This window comes from Chrysoperla carnea, chromosome 3 (genome assembly GCF_905475395.1).
Source record: "Chrysoperla carnea chromosome 3, inChrCarn1.1, whole genome shotgun sequence".
Classification (NCBI taxonomy): Eukaryota; Metazoa; Arthropoda; class Insecta; order Neuroptera; family Chrysopidae; genus Chrysoperla; species Chrysoperla carnea.
The window spans coordinates 72,854,591-72,874,786 of NC_058339.1; the positions used below are offsets into that span (position 1 = coordinate 72,854,591).

The 20,196-nt window shown below is 28.5% G+C and overlaps 1 protein-coding gene across 1 annotated transcript in view; it reads right to left on the reverse strand.

The window, feature by feature from the left end:
• The window catches only part of LOC123296787 (calcium-binding mitochondrial carrier protein SCaMC-2-A), a 51,211-nt gene extending 44,061 nt beyond the window's left edge, over positions 1-7,150 (reverse strand). The window contains exon 1 of the mRNA XM_044878439.1: positions 6,780-7,150. Coding sequence (XP_044734374.1) covers positions 6,780-6,968 — 189 coding nt within the window. The 5' untranslated portion in view covers positions 6,969-7,150. The remainder of the gene's footprint in view (positions 1-6,779) is intronic.
• Positions 7,151-20,196: the final 13,046 nt, after the last annotated feature.

Consider the following 20,196-nt stretch of genomic DNA (forward strand, 5'->3'; position numbering starts at 1 on the left):
ATCCCACCCACGAATAGAACGTAGTATTTTTATTATCAAGTCAAGAAGACGTTTTGTATTTTCTAAAACACTGGCATTACGGCATTGTAAAAATATGATCCTTTCGATAGTGAAAAATATTATGAAATTTGATAAAATAATAATTAAAATTTATGTAAAAATATACTTAAATATTCTCATTTTGAATCATAAAAGCACATTATTGTTTTATTATATTAAAATTAAAATTCGTAAGTCTTAGACTGTATATCATGTGACCTAAAACACTAGCCGCCATGATATGACATCAAATAGGCTAAAATAATATGCATTAATTACTAATTTGTTGATGGTTTTCATAGTAATTGTAGGTTATGTTACCATCAAATTTATACATATAATAATTACAAACACGACTGTTGTTTTTACCAATACTACGTCACCAAAATGGCGTTTTAGCGAGAATAGAAAAGGTTTAAAATTTAATTTAATTTTATTTATTTTTTTGTGGCTTTTGATTAGGAAAATCAACATTTTGAAATACTTTTTCAAACATATTGGAAAACCCTATTCAATATCCATATACCACAATTTAAACTGCTAATTATTTTCATTTCGTAAAAAAAAAAAATCAAGAAAATTACGTAGCTAGACTCCATTGTTTATCCTCTTGCACTGAGGTAGCTCAACTTTTGAAATAATCGTCCCCCACTTGAGCAGGTCACGTGATTTATGGATGCTCCGTAAAAGTTGAATCATTTTCCAGTGAACGCACATAGCAAAAACACACTACTATTTTAAGTAACTGTAGATTATTAAATTGAGTGCTTACATCATTTTTTTATATGAATTTGAGTGTAATTCAATTAGGATGTGCTAAGGACATTCCCTCTACGATACTAAACCAACTATAAATATGTAATTCATTTATAAAATGTAATATAACACCTACTTACTGGCTAAATTATTTTTATTATGTAATAAGTATACGTTACCTATTTAGTTTAGTACGTATCTATTTAATTTTAATTTTACTTAAAAGGTTTTAAATTTAAAATACAAGGTCAATGTTAAATTTATTTAAGGATTCGCTACACCTTTTATAGATAAAAAGTAAAAAATTCTACTTTTAAAAATTAAATTTCGTACATTAGATTGAAATTAAAAAAAAAAAATAAATAAATAAATTGGCAGTACATAGTCGGTGTGGTACTGAAGTCGTGTGAATGCGACCCCTGTAGTCCATACGACTAACTTCCCAGAGGGGGGAAAAACATTAAAAAAAAGGTCTTGTTAGCCTTCATAAATTATTCTTCGAACATGTTCTGCGGCTCAACTAATTCTTCTTCTTCGAACATGTACTGCGGCTCAACTAATTCTTCTGAAAACTCTTTCAGTTCTTAAATACAAGATTACGCGTGGAATAAGCCCAGTCACGTGTTAATGTCATAACTGGTTAGCGAGGTAATCGAGGCGAAAGAATCCGAACGAACATACGCACATACGTACACCACACACAGAGATTTCACGTTGAAAAGGTTTGATTCGTATATTGCGGCCTTGAAACCGCGGAAATATTTAAAACTGGAGATTTTTAAAATCGGCCCCATTACATTAACTTCCTCTGGAAAGTTAAAAAATGGTTTGCCGAAGAATTTTGTAAATATCTTAATAAAAAAGATAAAAAATTACTAAATCGTTAGGAAGAAACTCGTTAAGTTGGTTTTTCTTCCGCCATCTACACGGATCCCGGTATTCCATACTTAAAGTCCCTGTAAAAAGATTTTTTCACCACTTCAGAGACTTAAATCTTTTTAAAATTTATTATTTTCAATAACATTTTCGTTTTTTCAAATTTATAATGATGTACAGGAAGTTTCGTATATTCATGAGAGGAGAATAAATTTGTCCGCTAGAATTGTCTACTAGCTCCGATCACTTCATGTACCAAATATTTATAAGGCGATACATTCAAAAATAACATCCTTATAGAAAAACAGACTGAATAAAACACTAGAACAATTCAGAATATATTTTCTAGATTCTAGTATTGATTAATAATTTTGGCATTCCCATACAAACAAAAATGTGGAGCAAAATACATTAATAAAGTAATAATTATTGGAAAAATTCCAAAAATGGTTTGGTATTATACTGGTACTAAAATATCGATTCTCTGCAATGAGAATCTAAGATACAATATTTTACCTACAAATTAAACGTTGAGGGGGGGGGGGGTTAAAAGAAAGAGGGAAGTTATTATTATATGCCAACTGAATAAAATTTATCAAATACCGTTTTCAAAAACACAATCAAGATACAATAATAAACTATCCATAAACTTATTATACTCTATTTATATGGAATATATCAAGGTATAATTAATTTAGTTCCAATTTTGTAACGCTTAGAAATATTTTTGTTATGAAATTGTTTGTGTCCGTCATCACGACAACTCAAATACGAAAGGAAATATTGAGCTGAAATATTTAGCTTTAAAAATCGTAAAAAATAAAGTACCAAAAATTTTCCTGTCTTGAATTTTTTTTTTTTTTTTTGAGGCAAAGTATCAGAATCTGCTATAGAAATAGGTTTCATTAAAAAAAAAAAAAAACATAGTTAACCATCGCTTGACCCAAAAGGGAGTCTTCGGAAAATAAACAGACGCATTTTTTTCATTTCTCCGCATATTAGAAGACCTGGGTTATACTAATTTTTGATATTCTAAACCGTTTTCAAAATATTAGATCGAAACTTTTAAAAAAATCACTTTGCATAAGGCAAATTTTTCAATGGCAATTTCCATGAAATTTAGAAGATAATACAAGGTAATTTTCAAAACAGGACAAAAAATCCTATAGAAAGTGATTAATTGAGATCGGTTTTTGAGACGAATTATCTTCGATAAGAAACTACTTCGAAAATCGCGAAATGAACTCGATTTTCAAAGTTAAAAAAATAGAAAAAATATTTTTTCCAATTTCGATAAAATTTAGTACACGAAATACTCAAAAAGTTGAAATAAACCACGCATTAAAAATTATTTCAAATTTCAATTTGAGTAATAATTTGATGGTAACGAAAGTAAAATTAATCGATAAGCGAAATACATGCTACTATAAAAGGCATATAAGGTAGGTCACAAATATTTTCTATGATATTCTGAAGGACACACCACCACTTTATTCACATACCTCAGGACCATGTGATTATTAGTCTAGAGGCACGTGGGCTATTTGATAGTCAATTCAAATGAATCGGCTGAATTTTTAATGTACAGTAATTTTCGTTGGTGTAGCGCTCCACTTTCTGCGATAATAAATATAAATACGATTGAAGCCAAAGGAAACGAGATATTCTCAAAAAACTGATCATTGCGACCTTTAACCTTGAAAATCTAAGGAAGCTGACACGTGACCATATGTGTCTTTTCAGACAAAATTTTCAGCATATTCCACTAAATTCCAAGGTTTACCTTACTTTTTAACTAAGATGAATTGATTACATGCTATTGATCAAAATTGGGCGACAAATAACAAAGTTACAAGAGTTTTAAGAATTTTGTAACACAGGCTGCATGAAGACTATAAGAGAAAAAGACTTAACTCTGGGTTTTGAGTGAGCCCATATACGTCCGGAACTTGTAAATTCGCTTATCTGAATTTGGCGGTGCTGATTGCGGTGCTATCTCACGACCATAGCGTAAATCTTTATAGTATATATGAAGTTGCGCAGAACTAGTACGCATGGTCGTGAGACACAATTAGCGCCGACAAATTCAAATAAGCAAACTTATAAGTTCCGGGCGTATATGGGCCCATCGAATACATTGCCCGAGATCCAGAGTCAAGTCTCCTTGTCTTATAGTTTCCATGACAGGCAAACATGCCGAAATTGTAAGGATTCACCCCAACCGTGGAAATTTTCGTAATGGAATAACGTGTGGAGAATGTCCTCCTAAATATTCAGTCGTTTTTAAATGACTATCAAATACTACGTTTGGCCCTTACCTAATATATAAAAATTGATTTTCTAACATAATGCTTGCGTTTCTTTTTTAATACCAGCATGTTGGCCAGTATTGTTTAATGTTTTATTACGATGTATTTAACATTATCAAATATGACGAATATCATACTGAACAGTAAACTGGTTTAAAAAATAGGAACATATGCAATATATATTTATTATATATACTCTGTGACGGCGAAAATGGTGAAAGACACACCCACAAATTTTTCAACAATATATTAAATTGTTGCACAGACGCAAGACGGCAAAACCACATTAGACCACCACGTTGTAACACGGTTCGTCTCTCTTGGCGGTGGTCGGAGCGTCGACTGTCGACAATTTAAATGAAAGGTCGTGGCTTTAATACACAGGCTCAAGTAAGAGACTGGTAAGCATTCTATTACAGATAAATTATGTCCATGAATTCAATCGATTTCAAGAAATTTGTCCTTCAAACATCAATTATCATTTTTATTCATTTATTTTTTACATGAAGTGGAATAGAATTTATTTCTACAGTGTGTCGCATTTAAGATGAAGACATCTTCATATTTTCGTTGTTTTTAGGAATATCAATTTTGCACAGTCATACAGGGAGATGGATCACATTTTTTAAGATACTAACTACAAATTGACAAATAGAGCCGATTATTAAAAATTAACTTAGCGTCAGAGATGCTTAGAGATATCGAAAAAACTTACAATTTTTGACCTACACTCAAAATTGTTACAAGTTTATTGAAATATTTGAATAAATAACAATATTAAATTATCAATTTTGTTTGTCTAGTTTTTATATTCCATACCACTAGTTATAAAATTTAAAAATAAACTTTTATTACTAGTGTGCTATGGAATGTAAAAATTGGACAAATTGATAATTTAATAGTGTTATGTATTCAAATATTTCAATAAACTTCTAACAATTTTGAGTGTAAACCAAAATAAAAAAATTTAAAATGCGAAGTTTGTCATTAAAAATGGTATATAGGTATAAAAAAATATTATAAGAAACTTTTTCCAATAACTTTTTTGATACCTCTAAAAATCTCTGACGCTAAGCAAAATATCGGCCCTATTTGTCAATTTGTAGTAAACTGAATTTAAAGTTCTGATTTCGGTTCAGTATCTTAAAAAATGTGACCCATCACCTAATATGGCTGTGCAAAATATCAAATCAATATTACTATAAACTAATTGTTACCCGCCCGCTTCGCTGGACAATTCCAACTTTCGAATCAAATACTATGACACAGAATTCTTACATTACCCCGTGATCCCCATACTTTTTTAAATCTGTTTGACTTTACCAACTCTTTTGCTCCCTCAAACAGTTTACGCTGTTTGTATTATAATTAAATCGTCAATTATAATCGAGAGACTTTGACGGTAAATAAATATTCTATACACGATTTAAGTTAACAACACAATTAATAAATACAATAGCTAGACCCGTGCGAAATTCCGCTTCCGTAGTAATCTTAACCCGTGGCTAAAATCAACAAACAACAAATTTCGTAGAAAAGTAACAGTGAACAAAATCAAAAGTCCTTAAATTAATATTAGGAGAACATGTATTAAAAATAGAAGCTATATGTCTAGAGTATTAGGAGAGCATCTGTAAAAACTAACATGTTTGCCTAATAAACTTATTATTTAAATTTATGATATCTATTCGTTCAAATTATATGTCTAGCGTGTTTTCTCCTAAGCGATACATTTTTAGATCGTGAGTATATTTTTTTCGTCAAACCTAGACATAATAAGCTTGAAAATGAGGGATGAATCATGGAATTTGATAAAGGAATAAGAAAGATAAGGGTAGAACAGAAAAAAACTTACTAGAGTAATAATTTATAAGATAACGAAAATAAAAGGGTGTCTTCATTTAGTCCGAAACAAAAATGAATCGTGATTTTAATAAAAATTTAAAAATTATTTCTAGCGTTAATTTTAACCACCCCTGTATATCTAATTCTTTTCATTTCCAAGAAAAATGTTTCAAAGTATTGAAATCACATGTCAAAATTGAAACTGATTTATTTAAATAGCGCGCCTTAAACATTTATATTTTGGCGCGTTGTTTGAATAATTGAAATTTCTTACAAATTATTTAGAAACTTCTATTCTGTGATATTGCGCGCCAATCTGAAAACGACAATTTTCACAATCCCATGTTTATAGTTAGACGTTTGTGCTACTTTTTTAACAGTTCCAAGGATAGGTTTTCTGAATATTTCGAATAATTTTTAAAATTCAGTAAAATTCATGATAACAAAATAAAGCTTGAGGCTTAATTTTTAATAATTACTTTAGAAAATACGATTTAAAATCATTTGTTTTTGGAAATATTTCTAAAAAATTCGAATTTTCAAAAACTCAAAAATTTCAACACCCCATTGAACCTAACAAATACTTTAAATATAAAAGCGTGATAATAAAAATTCAAGTTTTTTTAAATAAAATACTATTTTTGAAAACAAAATTAAGTAGCTTTTGTTTTTAAAGGCTCCCGTTCAATATACTCAATTTAAAAAATCAAAAATAACCTCCTACAGGAATGATAAGTTGATTTAGGTCAAGAAAAATTCAATACCTACATGTTAATCATTCTATTTATAAAAAAATTTAAATTTAATAATTTTGACAAAATGTGTTAATTTAAATGTGAATGACCTCTTTAACATAAATTTTTTGCAACGTATATATCATAATTTTTTATGAATGATTAATACTCTAATTTATATGTCTAACGGTACAAAAAAAAGTTAGCAAAAAAAAGAAACCTCAGCATAGTGATGATGTAATCCAAATTCACGTAATGCCACTGTCAGATCTTGTATATCAATTTTTCCATTTCCATCACGATCAATCGCGTCAAATAATTTCTCTAAACGTTCCTCATCCTCATGTGGTAATTCGTCAAATTGTCGTGGAGGTTGGACAATTTCACTATTGTTGTCACTAATAACCATTTTATTAAAAAAACTTTTCTATCTAAACTAAAAACTAATTCATCACTTTCTTTTATATAAAAAATTACAAACACTTTTCAGTTATGATTTTCTTTCATGAAATACTTTTTTTTTACATTTTCACATTAAAAATTTTTTTCTACTGCAATGCGCCAAACACGACATGTCGTCTACAAATATTTTGACATATGAGAGATATGTAAGCGAAGTACGCGGCGTATATCGTGAAAATCATGAAATTGCTGCTCGTAGTCAATTTCATAGAGATACAAAATGTGAACGATCGAATTAATGTGTAAAAGAAGTTTGGTAGGGGAAAACAGTTGAACATCCAGTATTTCATTGTAAAATAGTATTATTCATTTTAGAAAATTTTTAATCAAGTTCTAAATATTCAAATAATTTAAAAAATTTTAATCTTCAGAGTCACCTGATCTTCATCATCAATACTATTTTTAGCAAATTGCCAAAGGAAATGGAGCTATCGCTTTTGTATGTTTATGTTTCTCTAAACTCTAACGGTCGCAATTTAAGTCCAATTTGAATAAAATTTGGCATAAAAAGGGGTTTTGGTATTTGAAAGGTCAAGTTCGTTCATGAGAAAAATCGACGGATAAACATAGGATGGGAGAGTGCGGAAAGTACAAAATTTTGAATTTTTTCAAAATAAAAAATTTCGTATTTTGTGACCAGTTTTAAGCAAAAAAGTACTCTTATGATTTTTTCTCTAGGCACTTAGTTTTCGAAATAAAAATTATTGAAAAATTAAAAATGCAATGTTCGATTTTAAGAAAAATATGTTATCTTTTCAATCTCTGAGGAAACTCGCTTTGCTGACGCAGATCCTGATAGAGGATACCTTTATAAACACTTCAATATAGGATTTATATGTTAAAATCGCAAACTTTAACAGCTCAAATCTATAAATTTATAGCACCGTAAAGGATATTAACAAATTTACCTACACATAAAGAGCATTAATGAGAATGCAGATACAGGATTAAAAGTGATCCTAAGAAACGTTGATTTTTTGGGAACGGCCTTAAAATAAAATTGTATTTCATAAAAGACATTTCCAAATACTTTCCCCTATATATTTGAAGTCTATGGTTTATGACTAAAAACCGCATATTAAAACCAACGAAGGCTAACGAGGAACACACCGTGCTATCAAGGTCATAGTTTAATACATTTTTTATTGATTATTAGTGACATCTATTTAAATAAAACAGAAAGTTAGATTATTTTCCACATTATTCTTATTTTGTTTTATGAAATTTTACTCAATTTTGATTTTCAATTGTTTCTTTTTTCTTAAATAAGTGTAAAATGCAATAACTTTAAAATTTTTAAATTTATAATTTAAAAATATTTGAATGTTGTATAAAATATGATTTTATAACTTTACATAAGAATTAACTGCTTGTTTGCATATTTAATTAGTATTTAACTGATAATAAATAAGTGTCAATGAAATTAGTACATAGTACTGTATAATTGTGATATATGTACTGCAGACCAGTATCTCGTAAATGAGCCCGATATAGACGCCACTCAAATTATCTATTCTTCATGGCAACCAGGATTACAATCAGGGGGGTGTGTCCCCCATCAAAGTTTTCATTTTTACTTCAACCCGAAAAAATTCATATCTTACCATACCATTTATTGAACGTACAGCAAATCTCAACACATATTTTTGTAGGAAATTGAACGTTCTACAAAATAGGTATCTGTAGACATATTTTCTAATAATCTAACCATATTGAAAAGATACTAAAAGACAAAATTTGAAGAACTGAAAACATTTTTTTCTTCTTAATTTTATAACTCACTAATTAATAAAACTCAAAAAATGGGCAATACACATTTTGAAGAAAAATTAACTGATCTAAAAAATGGTCTCTATTCTTTATTAGATTATTGTAAGCGTTTAAACGATATTTGTAAGCAACGTTCAAAGCATACCGATTTTCGAAGTTTTTAAATTACCTTAGAAAATACGATTTTAAATCATTCATTTTTGGAAATATTTCTAAAAAAATTCGAGTTTTCGAAAGCTTTTCAAACTATTTCTAGGCAGACCCAAGTAAGACAAAGTGCATGGTGATAAGCAAACAAAAACCAAATGCAAATTAAGAATTCATAACTCCATGATGGAACAAGTATACCTTGGAGCTCCTATTATAGTAGAGGGTAGATGCTTACATAAGATCAAGAGGCATATGACCCTCTGAAAGGTAGCTTTTAATAAATTCAGGCCGTTACTGGGAAACAAAAATATTTCTAAAAGAACGAAAACTTGGGTGCTAAAGATTGTGTGGCCTGTTTTATTGTATGCATGCGAATCGTGGGCTGTGACAAAAAGAACAGAAAAACCTTAGGAAGGAGGTTTTATTGACGAATTGAGCGAATTTACTGTGCGTTTAATTAATGATGTGACATGAATTTTTTCGTATGGGACTAAAGGGAAAAGAGTGGAGGAGGTCAATGAATTTTTAATATTTTTGTGTATTTCCCTTCAAGACATGAGGAGTGCAAGAGCACCCTCCTTCCGGCACGCATGATGACCATTTTTAACAGTTGTTGAGAATCTCTTTCAAATATACGTCAAAACACATTCGAGATTATTTTATTGAAATTTCGTCGTGTCATTCGATGATTCTACAAGCTTATAATTTTCTCAATTTGAATCCTGGAAGAGTGGGACAGACTGTTTAGGTCAATTGAGGAAATATTGTAGGGGAAAGGAAAAAATTTGTAAAAACTCACGGCAAAAGAAACTACCAAAAAATTTTAAAACACATGTAAATGTATTCTGATTTTTTTTTTAAACATAGACAGCATCAAATGTATTATGTAATATTTTGTGTTTTTCATCATCATTATCGAATTTTCCGCAAGTATTTTTTTTTTTACATAATAATAATATAATTATTATTATTTAAAATTAATTTTAAAAAAAAAAGTTAAAAAATAAAAAAATTGATTTTCTTTTGTTGTATACTGAAATTATACGTTAATTTAATTAATTTTATTAATTAATAATATATTCCATCCCACAAAAAAATATTTCTATAATACATATTCGATTAATGTAATCATTTTAATATATTTTGAATCAACACATGTGCAACATGCCCCATTTTTTTTAATTTTAAATATAATTTTTATTTAATTCAATATATTTATTTTTAATCATAGATATTTTTTATATATATCGAAAAACCTAGATTGCTAACACTACTGATTACTGATTACTAACAGTTTAATGATGGATGTTAGATCCTTGAAAAAACTGAAACATGTCAAAACGAATGCAAATTCGAAAGACTATTTTCAAAGATGTATCAGATAGTTTTCCTAGATGGTACGAGTTTCACTTGCAAAATATGTGGATCGTCAACTAAGCTCCTTTTTTTCTTAATCCCTAAAGAATGAGGAAATACCCTAAAGAATGAGGAAATTCATGTTGCCTTCGGTTGTCAAGATTCGCATTTCGTTCTACAAACGGTTCAATGTGTGCTATACACAATCAAATGTTAATTTTTTGAACCAAAGAAAATCTACTTTTTTGGGTCATATTAAGTTAAAAATGTATTTTAGGATTTCTTCGTACAATTCACCGTTTGCAAAGTTGAAAAATTAATATTTTGTGCATATCAAAATCAATCTTTGATTATCCTTAAAATAAGTTCTGAAGAGTAATTACAGATTACTTCATTCTAAAGCCTCAATTTTTCAATTCTTAAAAAGATGTTTTAAAAATTAAAAATTGAGGCTTTAGGATCAAATTAATTTTAATTTTCAGATTCTATCAGTAAATTAACCATCTAGGTGTAATTATAAAAGACATCTATGATATTTTGTTTTAATAATAATTATTTATTATTGATTTGAATTCATTAAAAAAAGGAGAAATACAAAATATAATGCGATCGTAGGTACTACATAAAGCAGGTGCCTAAAAAATAGTAATTATATTACCACGTTATCTTATACTACTATTAAAAAGTTGAATGTTTGTTTAAACGCGCTTATTTCTGGAACTACCAGTCGGATTCGAAAAATTTTATGATAGCCAACGAATAACAACACCTAGATTTGTGTTCAAAAATTTATCTATAAAAGCCATTATAATGCATAAACTCAAAGACTACTTAACCGATTTTAAAAATTCTTTCATTTATTACTACTGAAAAAGCGGTCCAGTTCCTGTTTTAATTAGTACGAATTTTTATCGCCAGTTGGTGAGATTTATCTTATTTGAATTCGAATATTTTGACTGGACTTTAAAAATTGTACAAAGTACAAATATTGCCATCTGGTAGTCTAAATTGGAACTATTGAAATCTTGTTGGCCCATTTCTTGTTTTAAATAGTACGAATTATTATCGCCAGTTGGCGGGTTGCAACTCCCAATTATCAATAGAAAGGTATCATCTTATCAGTGAGTATATAAGTAAGTTGTATATTATTTTCAAAGCAATTAGGGTTCAAACCAAGAATTTTAAACTCATGAAATTTTGAACCAAAAGTGAGAGCAAGGCGAGTGAAAACTATATCGCGGTTAAGTTTTTAATGTTGAAATTTACTACCGAAGCAGGCGGGTAACTGGAAGGTCTTTATAAAGCAACCAAAAATTTTCTTTCATAAACTTAATAAATTTAATGTTTCGAATAAAATTTATTTGTTACTTTATAAAAAATAAAATTGCAAAATAAATTTCCCTTTATCTCTAACTAGTTACGAACATCAGTTATTCTTAAATTACCCCCCTACGTTATGTAACACCTAAAACCGCATAAAATTTCACATTCTGCATTAGAAACCATTCTATTTTTCGTAATTAAAATTGTCCGATCTATGAATAGTTGTTTTAAGCATCAGTTTCGAGTTTTATTTGAATTATATAAAGAGACAAATAAAAAATAAATTAGACATTGAATTTGAATCCACATGACATCTGACATCTGACATGTAAGTATAGATGTAGATGCATAGATGCAGGTATATATGATCTAAAGCTCTATAGATCTAAAGCTCACATCATAATACACACACTGTACATACACATTATTATTATTTTAATTAATTAATTAATAATTAATATTATGTATAATAATTATTTTTTAATATATTTTAAATATATATTAATATAAAAATAAAATATAAATAGTAATTAACCAAGCACATAGTGTTACTGTTTTATTTATTAACTTGATCAGTTGATTTTGTATTCATAAAACACATTTATTTATTTTATCAAAGAGTGATCTAATTTAATTTCTATTTTTAAGGCAGAATAGAAGATAATCCTGATGTCAAATTGGCTATATTACCCATTAAAATGAAAAACTGAATTTGATACCATGACAAAAAGTGAAATTAAAATTGATTAGAAAACGTAGAAGTTATAAGCAATCAAAGATTGCATTGAAAGGTTGTGCATCTCCTTTTAGCATGTAATCTCTATGGCGATAACCACGTATGACGTCACTAGTGGGAATCTTCCTATTTGTTTAATTAAGAATTTTAAACGTTCATATCTTGCATACTAGAAAAGATTTTTCAAAACCAACTTCTCTTTTCTATTCGTCAAGTGAGAATTCTTCATATGAAGTGATAAAAAAAATTTAGTCCGATCCTTTATTGTTTTTTTAAGGTAGAATTTTTAATTTGCATTATTTTATTCTTCCAATTTTTTGTGTTAGACTTAGCGGTTTTGATGAAACCGTTCGAATCTCGGAGTTTTATACTTTTTTTTGTAGATTTTTCACGAAGGAAACGCGGAGTTTTGTCTGGAGTTGTTCTTTCGGAATGACATAACCCGTAATACTCCCTTCATATTCCGTGAAAACACTGACAATACCACCGCTAATACTCTACAGAAACCCCAAGAAAAGGCATAGGCATCTCGTGTCGTAACTACTCATAAAACTCCGCGTTTCCACCGGCAAAACTACTGTTTAGCTACAGCCTTTCAATTTTAAGACAGTCTGGTTAGAGTTTTCAAACACATATGCCAGACGAAAAATTATTTTGGGAGAATGTTACACCTTTTGAAATTTTTTTTTAGATAGAAAACCAAATTTTTTAACCAATATTATGACCGAATATATTTAAGTAAATAAGGACTAAAATATAACACTATGACGTCATTACATCGTATAATACTGTCAATAAACTTTATAAATGGTATCTCAAAAAGCTAAGAGAAGCTACAAATTTAGGATTTTTTTTTTTAAATATAGCATTGAAATTGTTTTCACTGTTGGGCAAGGTTTTAAAAGTAATAACAGGTTTGGCAGCTACACTTTTAAAAAATTCCGAGAGGTTAGACCATAATGGACAGTCCAACTTATGTGTTTTAACATTGTTGAAATTTTTAGATGTCTGAGGTTTATGGCGTCAACAATGAACGCAGTTCATCTACATTTAAGAAAATAATTAAGGAAAATTTAGCCAAAAAAGTTTTTATGTGGTTTCAAGATCGCATACTTCAATACTTAGAACAAAAAAAAATTTACAACTTTTAATTAAAAAACTGTAAAATTACGCTTTGCGTTTATTTTGGAATTGCTTTTATAATGAGAGATGGATATTTCAAAACTGAAAGGTTTAATTAGATCACTCTCGTACTAAAACATTATTACAAATATTAAACAAGTTCAAAAATCGTAATTTAAGACTTGTTTTGTTTAGATTAAAATTATTTTTATTAGAAGCTCTGCTAAATATTTTTTTTAAGTTTTTTGTTTTGTTCGAATGCATATACACACACACAATGATTTTTTATTTAATTAAAAAATATTATCAATACAAATTCAACTATGTGGTAATGTGGTACACCCCAGCTCTACCATTCATTTTCATGTTTACCACACAATATTTTCGATTTTTTCTTCTCTAGAATTTCTCAATAATTACAAATATATTTACTATAATTAATTTAATTATCTAATATTGCAACCACCAATAAATATATTTTTTTAGCCAAAACAATTATTTTTGTTTTTTTAAAAAGTGATTTCATTTTTCAAAAATTTTGAAGTTATCAAATATTGTAGGAAATTATTTTATTTGACTAGAAAAACTTAGGCCGTTTTTTTATTTGAAAAGGAATAAATAATTTAGGAAAATTATTTTGTTTTGAATTATACAAAGTGTAATCAGGTCCTTCTTTCACGTTGAGCATTGTGGGTTGGTCGCTAGGAATCCGTCATTCAAGAGGTCTCTAAATTATTTACTTACTTCCAATGAACTTCAAGATTGCGTGTTAAGAAAAGGATCCAAAGGTGGCCGGATCATAATAAAGTGTCCCGGGATTGATCATGTCTCGATCCAAAAAACCTTGACACCACATATATTTTATAGTATGAGGACCCCATGAGCTTAAAATGTCCTAAAATACTTTCCCTCTTTCCAGTATTAAACCCTTTAAGCCTTCCTTCCTACCCTTAAAATAATTATAGAATACTGTCTGAATCATTTATCCAACAAAACTTAAAGTGAAATGTTTTCGACTGTCGAATTTGTATGTCGATTTCCATAGTCCCCAAAAAGTAGCGAAAAAGTTCCCCTCGGATTGAAGATTGACTCGGCCGACCAAAAAAGATTCTATCCATATTAGACTAAGAATCTAGTAACAATAGTTACATACCGCACTTTTCACCAATTATCCAATTACTTTCAGTGTGTATTTCGCTTTTGGGGTAAAAATGGATCAAAAAAAGCTCCTGGAAGATCAGTGGCTCTTTCTCGATTTAGCAGGCGTAATAACACGGTGACTCTTTTACATGAAATAGCGCATCGATTTTGTTCCATAAAATTCTAATCTATGGCTGCACTTCGTGGATATTATGAGCGGTTTTTAAAATATTGTGGCCAATAATATTTTGAAGATACAATTATCGTGAATAAATCGAACTTCTTGAAACGAAAAGATAAAGCTACTCTTTACCATTTTTAACGAACACTAATAAATATTGAACAAGAAATTTGAGGCTTCACTTTTGTTCGTATTTATTTCCTCCTTCATAACCATATACGTACAGGCCTTTTTTCCCATTGGGCACAGTGGACAAGTGTCCAAGGCCCCGCTATTCAAAGGGCCACCAAATTCTTAAATAACTGCCAAAGGACTTCAAGATTGTGCGTAAAAAATGGTTCCAAGAGTTCCCAATCTTCAATGGTTTCTAATCTTTCCAGAAAATATTGGGATTCGAATATCCTATGTAAAAATGTTTTTCTCCTGTTAATATCAAAACATGTTTAAAATGCGCTTAATACTACCCCCCTCTTCCCAGTATTAAATCTTATAAACCCTGCCTTGAAATAATTAATACGCCTGGATCATTTATCCACCAGAACTCCAGAAGTTCAATGTTTTCTATCGAGTATAATGACTGCCGAACTAATATGCACATCCAAAATACAATCTAATGGTTAGATAAAATCAGGCCCCGGGTCCCTCTTTTTCAATGGGTGAAAAAAAACTGTGAGAAAGAGTTCAAGGTCTGGATTTCCATTAAGCCCTCAAATTGTTGTGAAAAAGGTTTTCGCGGATTGAAGATTGATTCGACCGACCAAAAAAAGATTCCCGCATTGTGAAAATTAGGAATACCAATAGGAAAATGTGCCCAGGGTTTAAATTTAGCGCCCCAATAGTTTAAAGACGACCCCGTAAACGTGTACACCTGTATAAAATAAAAGACAGATAAATTTTAGGATTGTGTTTACAATAATTTTTTTATAATTTTTGAAAAATGAAATACACACAAAAAAATGTTTGATTTTACATTTCCCATCGGCATTTTATAATATATTTTCGAAATTTTGATAATGTGATTTATTTTATTAAAAACAAAAAAACTTTCGATTTAATTCTTTTAAATCTATTCACGATTAAAAATTACGTAGAGGAGCAAAAAGCTTTGTTTTTGTTTTAAATATTTAAAAAAATAATTGTAAATAAAATATTTAATTATTTTATTTTGATATTTGTTAGGTCTGGCATCTTAGTATTTGACAGTCATTCCAGAATCGCTTCAAATTTCAAGGGCGCAATCACTCTTTTACCCACAGGACTGTGATATTTGTTGTGTTTTTATAATATTAAATTTAGTGGAGGGCCGGGTATCGCTTGTTATCTTTTACAAAAATTTTATAAAAATAAACAAGGCCACAACCTGGTTTTTCTATACGTTTCACTCATTTAGCAAGGCCGCAAATTGCACTTTATTTAAAATTATTCTAAAATTTGCAGCCGTTCTGAAATAATCGAGTAGTCAAATATTACGCCTGGTCGTAAACAATTTTATTTTTTATATCGATAACATAACGTGAATAGAGAAATAGATTTATGATTTTATTTGTTTTTCCGTTTTTTGTTTTGTTAATTAATACAAAAAGAAATTAAAAATTAAATAATTCTGAATTGTTTTATTTCCGTTTTTAATTCTTCGATACCATTAACCATATTGTAATAATCGTTTTCATGTTTCTAATAATATTTAAAGTCAAGGCCACTAGTATTCAATCAAATTTCGAATTTGATTGACCAAGGACGAAACACGAGCTAAAAAGAGATGCTAAACGATATTAAATTTCAAATGGATCTTAAATTTAGGTCTATTGTATTCTAATTGTAAATTAAAAATTTGCTTTAGAAAAGATATTAAATTTTCGATGTTATTTTTGAATGTGTCGACATTTTTCTGATTTGTACTAGGATGTCCTGTATTTTGACATGTGACAACGTTAATTGATCGTCTAGATTTTGCGCTTAATTCCAATTTTGAGGATATTTGAACGGTTTGGCGATCAAATAATCAGTCGTAAACCAAACGAAATGATCGTCTAGATCTTGCGCTTAACTTTAGTTTTGAGGATATTTTTTATCAAAAATTTCGGTAATTAAGTTGTTTTTCAATGGGATATTTGTCATTTTCTAAATCGGGATGTTTTCACTTGTCACTGATCCACTATTGATAAAAGGTAAGTAATATGATGGTCTTAATTGAAACAACTGAAAAGGCGGTCCATTTCCTGCTTTAATTTGTTCGAATTTTTATCGCTAGTTGGCAGGATATATCTGAATTAAATTTGATTATTTTGATTGGCCCTTAAAGATGGTAAGTATAACTATTGCCATCTGGTAGTCTAAATTGAACTACTGAAAACTGGACCACTTCTTGTTTTAATTAGTTCGAATTTTTATCGCCAATTGGCGGGATTTATCTGATTTGAATTTGAATATTTTGATTGGCCTTTAACGATGCTAACTACAAGTATTTTCATCTTGTAGTCTAAATTTTCACTACTGAAAATTGGGTCACTTCTAGTTTTAATTAGTACGAATTATTTTCGAAAATTGGCGGGCTCAACTCCCAGTTATCAATAAATGTCTTTCTAGTACAAAAAAACAAAACAGCGGCAAACTTTAAAAATAACATTGAAAATAGAACACTCATACTACACTAATTTAATTATATTCCCCATTTGTGCTTTCTTGATATTTTGTTTAAAAAAATCAATGATTTTTTTAGTATTTTAACTTTTTAGTTGACAATTTATCATGAATAAGATCTATTTTTTGATTGTGCTTCTCATTTTTTCCCCTCGTGTACATCCCTAAAATAAAAATAGTAAAAAAATAAACGAACAATGATTTCTCTAAAAAAATATTTCACTAATGTAGATTTTTTTGAGTAATTAATATTGATTATGATGGATTTTGATATCCAAAAACAAAAACGAATCTAATAAAACAATTACTATTACAATTAATTATACATAAAAAGTAAAACAGAGTACTGATTAGAAGAAATGATTGAAGAGAAAAACAAAGAATTATTGAAATTTCTATATATGTGTATATATATATAATAAATATTTTTTTTATTTTTAAATTGCATTTTCAAACAAATGCGTATTTTTGATTTTAAATTTAGTTTTGTTTAATATCAAATGTTCCATTTTATAATTATTTATTAGAACTTTTTGAAACATCACTTCGTTAAGTTCGAGTTAGTTTAACTCTTGGATAACCCATGAATTATTTATATGACCGATGGAAAAGAACCCTGAAAATGTATATATTTATAAACTATTAAGTTTTTCAGGAGTTTTTTTTTTTATCAAGGAATGTTTTTTCACAGATCAAGAATAGGGTTTCATATTAAATCTCAAAGTTTCAGAAATTTTGATCGTTTGGAACGCGAGATAATTTAATCCCAATTGGGAACTTTGGAATTAATTACCTAGCGTTCTAAGCGATCAAAATTTCTGAAACTTTGCTATTTAATAGTAAGCTCTATTCTTGATCTGTGAAAAACACATTGGTTAAATCCTGCCGAAAAATAGATTTTACAGTAGTCACCACGCTGGAACTTCCTTAAATCGAGCACCATTTTTGTTAACCGAAATATTTTACTTGTCACATATCGACAATGCATAACAAAACAAAAAAATGGTGACCCATTCAAAAATAAAATCCTTAATAGACATCTTTACATGAAAAAAAACGTCGTTTTTTAACGGAATGTTTATAAAAACTTGATAAAACCAAAAGCGGTTATTCTAGCGATTTTAGGTGGATTTGAATGTTCGCAGTTCACATATGATATTAAAAACAAGTACTAAATTTAAAAAATCAAATTAAAGAATAATGATTATTAAATATCAATTAACAACATTGATAAACAAATAATTATAATAATTTTTTTTATATATTTTCATACACAGCATGATATTATTTTAAAGATAAATATGAATATTAGGTGAAATCACATATATATTAGCATTGATTTAATTTCTAATTTAATTATAATCATTTATTTATTTATTCTTTTATATTTAATGAAATCAAAATAATTATGTTAAAATGTAATTTTTATAAAAGAAATTTGATCATTTTCCAAGTATTTTGTTGTTAATTTAAAAAAATTAGATTCCCAATTGTTTTTTTTGTTTTTTTTTTTTTAGAATTAGATCAAATCAAAAAAATAAGTTTCCAAAATGAATCATGTTGAAATTAATAGCGCGCTTTTATAACGCACTCTAGATAAACTGTTTGTCTATAATAGCTTGTAACTTTACCCGATTGTGAAAATTCGACATGCTTGAAAGAATAACCTACGAAATTTAACCAATTATGTTTATCTATACCCTTCTGTAGTTTGAAATTCTTAACCATCTATATATTCCAAACAAATAAGACATTTGGTTATTTTAAATTTGCAAGTTTTTAATTTTTAAGAAGGATTTTCGGGACTCGCATTCCTCATTTTCGCTTATTTTTTTCAGAATTTTGATGTTTGATGTTTTGATTTTGATCATAAATAACGTGTACAAAAATGATCAAGAATTATTTTAAATACAAAATGCCACTGAAACCCTCAACACGGTCTATAAATTTTGTATACATAGAGCTGAAGATTTTACTGATATTTTCTTTCCATAATATCATTTTTGTATTCGAAATTTAAGTTATAAACATCAAAATATTTTAAAGTACAACTTTCTAAATTAAAATTTTCCTCTATCTCTTACCAATTGAAAGTTAGCGTTAGTTAAAAATCAAGTTCACCGTAGCTCACCCTCAAGGTCAGAACTTTGTATGAAACTTTTTTTTTTCTAAAACCGTATTTTTCTGAGTTTGGTATTTGTTCCGGTATAATTTTGGGATTTTTTTAAAAAGACTTCAACGATTTTTATAAAAACTAACATATTTGTTTTGATCTAATTATAAACAAAAATTTTTATTAAAAAAAAATGTTCTAAGTAGTAAATTTATTTTAGAAGTCAAAACAACGCTAATAAAAAATGGCTATAACAAGCCTTCTATCTAATACACATACATATTAATTAGTTAATAAAAAATATAAATACAAGCATGCTCAAATACATGTCTACCACCCATTCCCTCCAAGCAGGGGGGTGGAGAATCATTTGAATGTAAATGAACATTCTTGTTAGTATTTTTAGCCTTCCAATAAAACTGGAAGTTGTTTTTTTTAATTTTATTTTAAATATAACAAAAATAGTATATATTATTATTATTATTATTTTTTACGAAAAACTACAAGTTTTTCGTAATGCTTCTTTTTTTTAGTCATTTTTAAGAATATTTTTTTCCAAAAATGTCCTGCTATACTTTTAAAAAAATATAACAAGTGCATTCTTTTTCATTTTTAAGTTTCACGACGCTCATCGTTTTCGAGTC